Genomic DNA, 13,726 nt, shown 5'->3' with positions numbered 1-13,726 from the left:
TGTTACAATTTCATTTGGACCTTCAAAGAACAAAGTACATATTTTTGTGTGAAGGCTGTTTAAAAGTTCAGGGTCAGGAATATTTATTTATTGTGTTTTACAATAAGAATTTAATTATTTTATATTTAGCAGGGATGCATTAACTGGATCAAAATTGACAGTAAAGACATTCAGAATGTTGCAAAGTTTTCTATTTGAAATAAATGCTGAATCCTGAAAAAATATAGAATAATTTCCACAAAAATATTAAGCAGCACGCCTGTTTTCAACATGAATGTTTCTTAATATGTTCAAGAAGTGAGTCTCAAGCAGCAAACTGGCATATTAGGATGATTTCTGAAGGATCATGTGACACTGAAGACTGGAGCAATGATGCTGAAAAATCAGCCTTGCCATCACAGACATAAATTACATTTTTAAATATTATATTATAGAAAACCGTTAAGAAGATTTACTGTTTTTACTGTATTTTTGATCAAATAAATGCAGTCATGCTGAGCATAAATAAATCGGACCGACCCCAAAATTTTGAATGGTAGTTTATATATTCAGTTTCAATAATGAGAAAAACAACAACTTTTTTTCACATTACATATAATGTAATATTTACATATATATAGTGTTCCTGTAGCTCAATTGGTAGAGCACTGCACTGTCAAGCGCAATGTTGGCTTGACAGTGCAGTGACATAAACATGATAGGTAAAAATAGATAGCCTGAATGCACTATAAGTCGCTTTGGATAAAAGTGTCTGCTAAATGCATAAATTTATTTTTTTATTTAATTTAATATAATTTTAAACAGTGACTTGATTAAAAACCGTATAGAAATTTGAATGAAGATCATTAAGCTATATATTCTATATCTGGCAAGTATAAGAGTTTTTACTATTTGAATGAAGCGCATTTTGAGTCCACCACAAAACTGTTTAATTCTCATTATATTTAGCTTGAAAAATAATGTTCATTTCAGGTTTTGTTCTGTATGGAGGAATACATAAATCTGCCACACTTTAATGAACTGCATGATCTAAGAGGTGTGGTGAGGAGATGCGTTTCAAGAAAAACATTCACTTTTAGCTACTGTATCTAATGTGATTGAGGAGAATTGCCTATTCTTCTTTTTTTTCTGATATAAAAACAGCTAAAAAGTGAGACAGTCTAAAATGAGTTTTTGCACCCTGCTGTCCGGGGTTTGAAAGGGCCTGTCATCATGTGTGGAGGATTGCATGAATAGATTCTGAAGTTCTTAAAGGACTAGAGTGCACTGGAGGTGTAGTTTTGGAGTTGCAGAAAGACGATAATCACCGTTCTTACTTGCCTGAGAATATTGGGCTGTGTCTGAGAGATGCATGATCACATTCACCAGACTACTTCATACAACAAAAAAAAAAAACCTTGTACCATGCTTACACAAAATGATATCCGTTTTACGCAGCCAGTGTAATGCAGATGTCTTGAAATGTGCATTCTTACAGGGGTGGGTACATTCTTAGTGTTTAATTTATGGTGTCCTTGTTCAGCCTGGAGAACAAGCTCCTTCTGTTTTTCCTTCCAACTCTGCAGAATCAATACAGAATGCATCCCCAGTCTCAAGGAGAAGAGTTTAGAGACAGAGACCCACTTTTAGTTTTAAACCCTCCGTTTCTGACATAGTCTGACAAGAATGCCATTGCATATCAAGGACATTTGAATTGAAGTAAAGAAGCCTTGACTTCTAAAGGAAAGCTGTGCGTGGAGAGTAACATGTGCGAGGACTTGCTGCCAGTTGTGTGGGTGCAGCAGGTAGATGAGAGCTATGGACATATGGTAAAATGTTCATCTGGATGACTGATGTGTTGTTGGGAGGTGTGTGTTCTAGAGCTCAGAGGATTGAGAATAGACAATTTTGCCAACATTTTCTAATTAAAACTGCACACATGTTCTTAAAAAGGAGCCAGAAAAGGAGCATCTCAAACATGTAGAGATTAATGTCAAAGAGATAGAAATGGACAAAATAAATATTCTGCAGGTATTTGTGAATGAACTCAGAATGTGAACTTACGTTTCTGGAACCTGTTTAAAAAAAATTAAATTGTGAATATTTAGTCTAAACTGTTCTTATGGACAACTGAAAAAAATAAACACTGCCAAATGTAGTTAATAAACTGCAACAAATGATCCTAATCCACTATCCATTATCCATCCTAATAATATGCATGATTAGAAATAAATGTACTTTTGAAGGAGAAAATGCTTTCCATATTTTTCTTGATGATCTCAAAGCTGAGCCGTCCACAAAAAAAACTTTATGGTATTTTGATGTGAATCCATCTGTCACTTAGTAATTTGGCTGAAAGTAAAACAACATTTGGATCAGTGTCTGTTCAATGTGTTAGGCTGTTAAATCACACTTCTGCTGTTGTTTATGCATTTACACAATTGTCACTTGTTCTAATCAGTCTATGTCATGTTAATAATTTCACAAATGGACCCTTTTCACATTCAGACGTTGTTTGGGTCAACCTCAACAGTGGTGAACAGAACGGTGAAACCATAACAAAAATAATTTTTGTGTTCTCAGTTGTCCCCACAGCAAAATATCGAGAGATTAATTATGTTGGTCATAGAGATAAAGAGATAAAGCTGTCAAACTTGCCATTATTCCCTTTGTGTAATTTAATGCCAGTGAAAGAAAACACAAATTATAAGGCTGTAAATGTACATTAAATCATTAAATGAAAATATGAAAAACTTGAAAACTGAAAAACGATGTTAATAATGTTGTATGTACAGTTCATGAAATTGATAGTAATAATAATTTTGGAAACACTTTAGTATAGAGTCCAATTCTCACTATTAACTAGTCGTTACAGTATTTTTAGCATGCATATTGATAACATGGCTGTTTATTAGTAATTACAAAGCAAATATTCTGCATGACCTTATCCTACCCCTTACTAAACCAAACTATTAATAACAAGCACATTATAAGTTTACTGAGGCAAAAGTCAATGGTTTGTTAATAGAAAGAATTGGACTTTAAAATAAATTATGACCATAATTTTTATCAACCAGCTGAGGACAACTGCATTCGTTATTGAATGCAGTTATCTTAACTAGACCAGAACCAAACCAGCATAAATGAGCATGGACCATGGTCATTTACATTGCCGTAAGCTAGTTTTTTCAGCAGGGCTGTCCTGTCAGATTTCATTTTTGCCTAAATTGCCTGTTGCAGTGAAACTTAAAGCACCTGTCTACTTCATTTTCCCCCTTTTGCAGATTGGCTGCAAGGTGCTTCACTTCTTCCACATGTACATGCTGGGCTGTAACTATTTCTGGATGCTCTGTGAGGGGATTTACCTGCACACGCTGATTGTGGTGGCCGTATTTGCCGAGGAGCAGCATCTGCACTGGTATTATCTTCTGGGCTGGGGTGAGTCTCTGCCAGCTCTGCTGCCCCACTGCTCCTAGTTTTGCTTTCCCATCTGTCAGCAAACCCTAAATTGTAAATATGAACACCCTCCCTGTTTGCTCAGCACGGAGTGTAGCGTGACCTGTTTTCATAGGCAGCTGTTTCATCAGTCTTTGCTCCATAATTTATTGGATACATTTGCCCGTGGTCATGTCCTCCTGCTCCATAAACAGAAAACACTGTCGACGGCACAAACACTTGTTTAAACACAGACAAATCAGCTAATCCACACTTAGGAAACAATGTGCTGGACATTTGTGGATGTTTGCGGTTCATGGTTTGATAGTCCCATGAACTGGCAGTTTTATGATGACGGTTTACGGAAGATCAGGCCCTAACTTTCTTGTTTCAAATGTTCTTGTTTCACTCTCTTGTTATGACTTACATTTACCCATGAAAAAAAGCAGAACAAAAATGTTTGTAGAATGTCCAAGTTAATCTTGAACCCTAGATGTATTATAAAAGTAGTTAATAGCTATGATTGCATCCAAAGATGCAAATTGAACTAATGCACAAACTGGAATATTGCATAAAACATTTGCGAATAAACCACCATTTCCATCGAAGCAAAGAGGACAAAATCGTCACTTCCTGATAAGCTGACACTAAATATCACTAAGAAAAGTAGGGGGAATAAGTAGTCACGTAACTTTTTTGATGGGCATGGTGGTATGCGGTAAATGTGATTCCATTGTAGTTTATGCAAATTTTTCTGAATCAGAAAAAAAGTTTATCCGGTCCCTCTTTATATTAAGTGGCCTTAACTACTATGTACTTACATCAAAAAATAAATACAATGTACTTATAGTGTTCATATTGTATTGCAACTTTTCTTTTTGCTGCTATTGAGGTGGGAAACAGGTAAGGTTAGGGACAGATTTGGTGGTATGGGTAAGTTTAAGGGTTATTACGTGTAATTATACATGTAATTACAGAAATTAATTACAGATGTAATTATGTGCAGATATTTTTCAAATATAAGTACAATGTAAAAACATGTATGTACACAATAAGTGCATTGTACCAAACTAATAATTAAAATTTAACTACATAGTAGTTAAGGCCACTTAATATAAAGTGGGTCCGTTTATCCTGTATGCATACATTTTTTATGTGCATTTTTAGAATTGATGCGCATCTTGGCATTTCCATCCAGCATTTTTTATGCGATATTCCAAAATGCCTATAAAAATAGGTGGATGGAAACATAGTGAATATCATCGATGCATCTTTTTCCAAGTCATCTGAAGATATTCAATGATATCAGTCATTATTCACTGATAATCGTCCCCTCCAGTGCCCAATTCCTCATGCATCAAAAACAATTTAGTTTATTTAGCCTATAGATGCTGAGTTTGTACAGCGCTATGATTTTAAATACTTCAATAAATCAAGTGATCAAGTCATGGCTTGGCGTCTAATAACAGTTACAGTGTTATCATTCATTTTACATTATAGGTATAATATTTCGTGTTTGACTAATGTCTCAATTCTCCTTTCAACAGGATTCCCCTTGGTGCCTGCATCCATCCATGCTGTGGCGAGGAAGAAATACTTTGATGACAAGTGAGTAATGTTCACTGCTTTTCAGCAGTAAATACAGAAGACAGGCCAGGTTTAGTGGACAGTGGGTCTGATATGGGATTTATTATATTTTCCACTAGCTGCTGGATGAGTGTGGAGACACATCTGCTCTATGTGGTTCACGGCCCCATCATGGCAGCTTTATTAGTGAGTCAGCGTCTTTTACATTTATTGAATATATTTCTCAGTTATATTAAGTTTTTGCATATATTCACACAGCGTTTATTATGTATTTGCCCCGAATAATCCATTTGAATATTGAAAAAAAACTTGAGTATGCTTACTGTTGAGGAAAACTTTTAATGCAATCTGATGTTCTTGGTGCAAAAATGACAAATATTGCATTTAACATCTCATTAGATCGCTTTTTTGTTAAAATTGGATTATCGAGTCAGTGGCTTTGTTCATTCACAGTTAATCAAGCTTAATTGTGGCAACGCTGTGTGAAATCAAAATCTAAATAGAGCATGTTAGTTAAGGACTGTTTAGAGAACAATGGAATTTATTTTGATTTTTTTATTTTGTAGGTCAATTTATTCTTTTTGCTGAACATAGTACGGGTTTTGGTGACCAAACTGAGAGATACGCATCGAGCTGAGTCTAACATGTATATGAAGGCAGTGAGGGCCACCCTCATTCTGGTGCCCTTATTGGGCATTCAGTTCGTCATCTTCCCTTGGCGGCCAGAGAACCGCTTGGCAGGAGAGATATACGATTACATCATGCACATATTAATGCATTACCAGGTAACTCAGACTAGATGTTAACTCTTTTTACTTGTGGAGCACACTTCAAAATGATTGCTAATGCTTCTGTGTTTTCTGCTTTGCAAGGGATTGCTGGTGGCAACCATATTCTGCTTTTTCAATGGAGAGGTAAGTTAACTGAGCAATATCCTTATAACACATAACTGCATATTTCACTCAAATTGTGGCCTTATTTACTATGGGAGCTTGTTTCTGTCAAGAAAAAAAAAAACTATTTTTTTCTTTTTTTTTTTATCATCTTTTTATCTCACAATTCTGATATCTTTGTTGTTGTTGTTTTTTTTCTAAATTGCAAAATATGTACCACTGAATAAAAATAATAATAATTTGTCCAAATTTTTCTACTTTATATCAGAATTTTCTCAAAATTATTTTTATATCTTGCAATTCTGCCTTTAAATCTCACAATTCTGAGAAAAAAAACTGTGATTTAAACTCAGACTTGTAAGAAAAAAAGACTAGATTGTGAAATAAAAAGTCACAATTACTTTTTTTTTATTCTGTGGCAGAAACACACTTCCATAATGTACCTTACGTCATTCAGTTTTAAGTTTTTAAAGAATATAATTATTATTTTCCTTGCAAAATCACAAAACCCTCATAAAAATCAGACTTGTTTGTGTTAGATAATTCACACTTAAACTAAAAAACTAAACTAAAAAAATAGTGTGGCAAGATGTCTCTTGTCAAAGGTGTGATGTCAAATTTCACATGTATTTCAACTAAACTTGAATCGCCAGTTTGAATATATGGAATGGAGAAGGACTTTCAAGAGGTACCTCAGACTATCAGTGAAAAACTATCGAAATTTTCAACCCTTTTCTGATAAAAACTATCAGATGCCTTCAGATGACTTCAGGATTCAGGTTTTATGTGACATGAGGCTGACTAAATAATGACAATTACTTGCCACATCACATTAAAGAATGTCAAAATAATGCCTTATAAAAGAAATGTCATCCTTATAAAAGGGGCTAAATTTAAGCGAAACCACCCCCTGTGAAGGACGCAACCTTTGGGATAGCTTGACGTTTTGTCAAAACACCAAATTGCTTGTGGCTGGTGATCAGGAAGTCAGTGAGGCGTTCAGCCAGTTTCTGGTTGAGTACCTGGCCATGTTGTGCAACTGACACATTGATTCAGACATGGTTGATGCCACTTCCCTCTATGATCTTTCAGGAAGCACACATGATATGACTGGTGACTTTTATTGCTTTTAAGAATACTTTAACAAAAGCTGTAGGGAGTAACAGTCTATGTGTCTAAACTAGTGTTCCTCAATAGACAGCCCGCGGGCCATACCCGGCCCACAAGAGAAAACAGTCTGGCCCGCGCTAGTTTCAAATAATATGGCATGAAAATTCATATACAGCATCAGGGTTTTTTTAACAAAGTCAAGTAGAGGACCCCAGTTTTTATAAAATGTGTCAGTGGAACCTCTTAAAGCTACAAATCTTCTAACCATGAAAAAGTGGGAGGAGATTTAGAAGACTTCCAGTGTAGTAAAATTAGTCTGTGAGCTATCAATGAGGCAAAGGCAAGTACATTACCATACTCTGTGTCTAAACTAATAATCCTAATCTAATAACCAGGTTTATATATTTATCATCAATAAATCAAACATTTTTAAATCTCATACATTTTAACTCACTGAATATTGTTTGTTCCACAGCAACCTTTTAACGGAAAAAATTGAACTGATTTCAAACAAATGTATGCAGATTTTAAGCTACTTAAATGCATTTTAAAAAGATGAGTTATTAAATGAAATCAAATAGACGCAAATAGTTAATAATAAATAATGCATGATTTTTTTTTGAGAGCAGAAATCTTGCCTGTTTCATTTATGCATGACTTCACATTAAATTAAATGTCACATTAAATGTATTAGTTCTGTAAGTTCATATGTTCAAACTGAGTAAGTCAAACGGATGGAAATTTTATTTGCAAATCAAATTCATGATTCTTAAATGTAGGCTTAAACTTCTTTCAAGTAGCCTGATTGAGATCATTATACGGACTCTGATATATTTTTCTCAAGGGCTGGTCATAACCACAAAAGACGGAGACATTTCTCACGTCGTGTATTTTCACATTCACTAAACATCTATTTGAAAGCCAGACGCTTTCAACGTTTCTCTGGAAGCGAGGGGGTGCATGAAAAGAGTATTAAGTGGCAGTAAATACCAACAAGCACGTCAAAGTACATTTACCAGACTTGAGGAAAACAGACTTAGAGCACTTATGCATGACAAAACCAAAACAATGAAGAGACAGTTTCATTCGAATACTCAGCATGAGGTTCCTGGCATGAACTTGAATGGAATGAATTAGCGCCTTTCATCCGCCTATGTGTAAAGTCATGTTTTAAACATGCTGAATTATTTCTGGGCCTGGAAAATGGGTCAATTATTAGCCTATGCATGAGCAGCCAGCTCGCATCAGCATCAGCGCGTCTACAAACTATTTGGATGTGTCCTAAGCACAGCTCCAGTTTCAGGACAATAAAAGAGCCACTGACACAGAATAATATTTTCTTTGTGGTGGTGTTTGTTTACCTCAGCGGAATGATTCGTTCTCGTCTAATGTCCTTCCAGCATGCCCCTGTCTCCTTTAGACTGCGCCTGATCCAATATCCTCCTTTTGTTAAGTGTTAAAAATACACAGAGCGGTAATTGGCACATCAAATTCAGTTATGATAATAATAGATTAATATAATTCCCACATTCTCCAAATCCACTAAATACACAGAGGTTGAAATAATAACATAATTTAACCTTAAATGGTACTCAATTAATCAAAACACATAAGTGCAAGTCATTTTTCTCTTTAAATTAACTCAGTGCAGTTTGTCAAATCACAACATCCTGACAATTGTACTTTTCTGGGACACCAGATGTACCGGATTAAAACAGATGTTAAACTAAAACCTGCCACATGAAATTGCTTTAACGTTCAATTCAGTAAAAGCTGATTTTTTAACGATTTAAATATAAAGCATATTGAATGTAGCAAACGATCATAGACTGTGTTTAAATCAAGTTCGTCTTCAAGGATGGCTATAATAAAACTACAAAGACTCAAAGAATCTTGTGAGTGAGGAGACGTCTGAGCACAAGGAAAAATGACTATAGCTGTTGCCAATTTCATTACACATTCAAACTTTGTACACATCACTGGCGAATGCACAAGGACAGCCAAAATCATAAAAATGTAGGGTCAGGTTTTTTATTTTTTTATTTTTATAAATTCTTCAGAAACTAAGAAAACAAAAGATGACAAAATATTCCTATTTCAAATAAATACTGTTCTTTTGAACCTCCTATTGATCAAAGAATCCTGTAAAAATGTATTATGATTTTTATATTATAACATTATTACTAGTATGGGTTTTATAATAATAATAAACGGTTCTTGAGATTCAAATAAACATATTATAATGATTTCTGAAGGATCATGTAACACCGAACACAACGAAGAATCACAATAGAGTAAAATTGAAAATACTTCTTTTAAATAGTTATAATATCTGACAGTATTCCTATTATACTGGATGTTCGATCAAATAAATGCAGCCTTGGTGAGCATAAGAGACTTTTCTAAATATTCTACTGACCTCAATCTCTAAATGATGCATTATGACACAAAGGTGAAGGCTTAGTGAAGATTTGAAATAAGTAAGAGTTCTATTGTAACAGACTGTAACATGTTGCAGGTCCAGGGAGCTCTGAAAAGGCAGTGGATGCAGTACAAAGCCCAGTGGGGTCAGCGACGGCGCGAGCACTGCTCCATGAGATCCACCTCCTACACCGCCACCTCCATCACTGAGGTGCCCGCCTTCATGTACCATAATGACTGCAACAGTGAACACTTGAACGGTAAACAAACAGAAGACTCCGAGCTAGTGGCCCTCAAGACGGCCGACACATACGCGTAAACATTTGAAGAGAAAGATGATACTGGGAAAGAGAGTGATTCAATCGAACTGGAGACTGGAGACTCAGATTGACTGAACGTTCACAAACTCCCCGACTCAGACAGCACTTAAGCGCTGACACCAGAACATTCAAAGCCTTGTGTTGGCAAAGCCCTTTCTGTTGAAATATTATTCTAAGGCTTTGTTTATATTCTCTTCAACTCTGCTTCTGCGAGTTGAAATGCAAAGGAAACGTTAAAAAATACAGACATGGGATGCACTTTTTAAAATGTCATACTAAAGCTGCTAGTGTCAGGCTCCTCTCACATCCTTTTTGGGCCCGTGGCCACAAATGAAAAAAGAAACTTTGCAAAAAACCAAAGGATGTGTTGATTTGTGAGTGTTTCTCTAAAGCCACTGGGAAGCGGTCCTCCAGAGGACAGGCTATGCTCATCTGTCTCTGAACAAAGGAAAGCTCTTCTGTGCCTGAATCCTGTTCCTGATGGTGGTGAAATGTCAAAGGAGGTTACGAAGATCTGTCTGACGGTCATTTCGCATTTGAAAATAGCTTTTTATCTGTCTTGCGAGACTCCTGACTGCTTTATTGTTTTTGCAGCTGTACTTTTCTGCCTCGTCTTTGTTGCGAAAGGGGGTGTGGAGGAAAAGATGAACAACATGGACAAATCTAGGACTGCTTAAAAGCAAATTTATAAACCTGTGCATAGATATGCACAAAAATGTATTCCGTAAACAAAAACAAAACAAAATATATATATATATTGAATAAGCTCCCGTGTTTTAGAGTGCAGATTGTATTTATGAAAGTCTGATTTCAAGGCATATTTTCAGTGTTCTGGAGTGCTACTTTACCAGCAAGTGTATTTCCTCTTGGAAACCAAAATCCACGTTTCATGAATGCACCAAATTTACTTCACGTTTTCAACTAGTGATCATTAATCCACTTATATTCACTTGCCATTGTTTGAACAAAAATTACTGATGGGACTCACTGATTTATGCAAAAAATAAGAAGCGCCAAATGAAGAAATTAGAGCAAAATAAATTGTGTAAACTATGTGGGGTCAGTAAAAAAATTTTTTTTTTAAAGAGATTAATACTTTTATTCAGCATGTGTGCATTAAAGTGACAAATACGAATTTTGCATTGTTACAATATTTTTTTAATACATATATTTAGTTTCTTTTGAACTTTCTATTTTTCAGAGGATCCTAAAAAATCTCCTCACATGTTTCCTAAAAATAAGAAACATCATACTGAAGACTGGAGTAATGTCTTCTGAAATATCAGCTTTGCCATCAGAGTAATAAATGACATTAATTTTTTTTTTTTTTTTTTTTTTTTTTTTTTTGAATAATTTAAAATTTTAATAATATTTGACATTATTAAAAAGTTATACTCTATTTTTAATCAAATAAATGCAGCCTTGGTGAGCCTAAAATACTTTTTTTAAATATATATAAAATCATTTAGACCACAAAATTTTTAACTGCTAGTGATACATACAAAAGCATACATATATTGTAGGTTTGCAAATGTTATTAAAATCAAAGCAACCCATCTTTCTAAGCCTGAAGAAATGATGTCGTCAGAAATACTTTGGTGTTTTCTGAAACTAAATGTAGAATAGCACGCCCACATACAGTGCAGTATATTTAAGTGTGTGTAGACTGGACGACTGTGAGGATAACAAGACCCTCTTGGCTCAAATCAGCCGCGTCTGGGATGCATGTGATGACAGGCAGCTGTCACCGAGTTGGCATTACCTGTCACAAGAATGCAGTAACAACTTACTCAGATATCAAATGCACATGTGCAACTACAATGAAAGTGTTCTTTATAAATGCATCAGTATCTGCTAAATGAGAATCAAATACCTTATTGTTTAAACATCACATGCAAAAATCAGTTTAAGGATTTACATTATAGGAATGCTCACATTTCCTAACAATGTGAATTTATCTATTCAATACAACAATTCTCTGGAAACAAGCAAGTCTCTTTTTTCTGTATATTATAAATATAATTTTTTTTGTTACTTTGGACTACAACACTGTACTTGTACTTAAAAGAGATGTTTAGCTGTACATAGTGTTGTGTTTCAACCGGTTTGAGGTGAAATTGTGACAGTTGGGTCATTCATTGTGAGCTGTGTCAGTATCTTGGACTTGGTATTTACCATGTAATTGTTTTAGTCTAACGTGAAATTGATTTATCATGGTGTAAATACAACACGTCATTAAGCTTGTTTGAGCTACAGTTATAAGTTTGAAGTCAAAAAGTGACATTTCTTGCTCATGTTTTCAAAGTGTCTGTTGCTTTTATTGGAGATGTCACTAAAAACTATTGTGCTCTCAGAATTTATATATATATATATATATATATATATATATATATATATATATATATATATATATATATATATATATATACTGACAATCTTTCACCTCTTTGTAATTGTCCATATGTAAAAACTCTGCCTCTACATTGTACATAAAATATGTGACCCTGTTTATAATTTGCATATATTTTTATACATTATATTATACACACATCCCAAATATTCTTTGCTATTTAAAGCATAAATTCATCTTACTCATATCTCAGAAACTAAGGCATATGTCTGATTCCCTTGGTTTGGCATTTCAGTTTAAAGGTTTAACTTCATGGCTAATCACATTCAGTGTAATTGACTTTTGTGACTAAGATGTGGTTTGATCTGTCCCGAGGGTGTGGAAGCTCAGACAGCAGTTGAGGATATTTCTGGCAGAGCCGGTGTCACATCCACTAACCATCAGCCTCTACAGGTGCAGGACTGACAAATGTCCTTTGTTTGTCCGTTCAGACATGGCCAGAAAAACATCTAAACTGATTTGGATAAACATACTTGGTTTTAATGTTCCATCGTTAAAATATTTAGGACAGTGAGAAATCTTCCTAATGAGACTGAAAATAACTTATTTTATTTTTTAAATATGAAGAACTTGTCCTAAATAGGCCATGAATATTAAATATTTGGCCTTTCTGTTGTCAGTATTATCATTATTCATGAAGAATTTGATGTATATAATTGGATTTAAATATACAAGGTAATGTCTTAAAATATTAATTGAATCTGTAGAGGTTTCAAACTGTTATACGAATCTCCTGATCTAATTGATCTGATACATTATTTATGATCTGAGTGACGATAAAATGATAAAAGGATCTATGAATTCCTGATTGCATTTTTCATCTCGAGTCACAAAATGCAATTGTTTCAGCTGATGTGTGAGTATAAAGGTTTTGTATTCAATCGACTATGTCGTCCATAAACATACACTGTGGATTTATCTCAAGTTTCATTCTGAAAATGATTTTTCGTTGTAATCATTTATTTTCTATCAGAGTTTCATTTGCTATTGATCCAGAGATGACAGTCTAGTGATGTTGTTGTTTTGTTCAGAAATTTCAATCAGATATATATTTATGAAAATGTTCGCTGTGGTCTCTCTTTACTGACTTCTGGTTTTGAAAAGCGCAGGATACTGGCGTTTTGATATTTGCTTTCTTTTTGGTTGGTTTTGGTTACCAAATTTGCATATTATTGTTTTTGGGAAGACAGAAATTACAAACAGATGATTTAAAAGAATATTTTCAGTTAAGTTCAGTCGACATAATTTTGTGGCATAACGTTCATTAACATTGTTCTCCTAAAAATAAAAGGCTAATATCCAGGTTACAGTGATGCACTTACAATGGAAGTGAACAGGGGCCCATTAAGCAGTAAAAGTGTGTAAATGATCAATTTTAGATATTCTGAAGTTGTAAAATTGGTAACACTGTAATTTTACACAGAAAATTTATTTTTTTCCGCTCTAAAATCATGTTACTTACCATTGAATCAGCAAGATTTACACCGTTCACTTCTATTGTAAGTGCCTCGCTTTAAATCAGCATTTTTTTTTGCTGTACTTTTTAAAGAAAAACAGAGTCATGTCAAAAT

General features: G+C 34.4%; 1 protein-coding gene across 1 annotated transcript in view; it reads left to right on the top strand.

Annotated features, from left to right (window-relative positions):
• The window catches only part of LOC127979367 (calcitonin gene-related peptide type 1 receptor-like), a 46,112-nt gene extending 34,023 nt beyond the window's left edge, over nt 1-12,089 (top strand). The window contains exons 11-16 of the mRNA XM_052584777.1: nt 3,264-3,417; nt 4,962-5,022; nt 5,121-5,187; nt 5,568-5,786; nt 5,874-5,915; nt 9,523-12,089. Of these exons, the coding sequence (XP_052440737.1) occupies nt 3,264-3,417; nt 4,962-5,022; nt 5,121-5,187; nt 5,568-5,786; nt 5,874-5,915; nt 9,523-9,744 (765 nt within the window). The 3' untranslated portion in view covers nt 9,745-12,089. The remainder of the gene's footprint in view (nt 1-3,263; nt 3,418-4,961; nt 5,023-5,120; nt 5,188-5,567; nt 5,787-5,873; nt 5,916-9,522) is intronic.
• Nucleotides 12,090-13,726: the final 1,637 nt, after the last annotated feature.

This window comes from Carassius gibelio, chromosome B19, assembly GCF_023724105.1.
Source record: "Carassius gibelio isolate Cgi1373 ecotype wild population from Czech Republic chromosome B19, carGib1.2-hapl.c, whole genome shotgun sequence".
Taxonomy (NCBI): Eukaryota; Metazoa; Chordata; class Actinopteri; order Cypriniformes; family Cyprinidae; genus Carassius; species Carassius gibelio.
The sequence above is the reverse complement of the archived record's forward strand: the minus strand, read 5'-3'. Positions and strand labels throughout refer to the sequence as shown.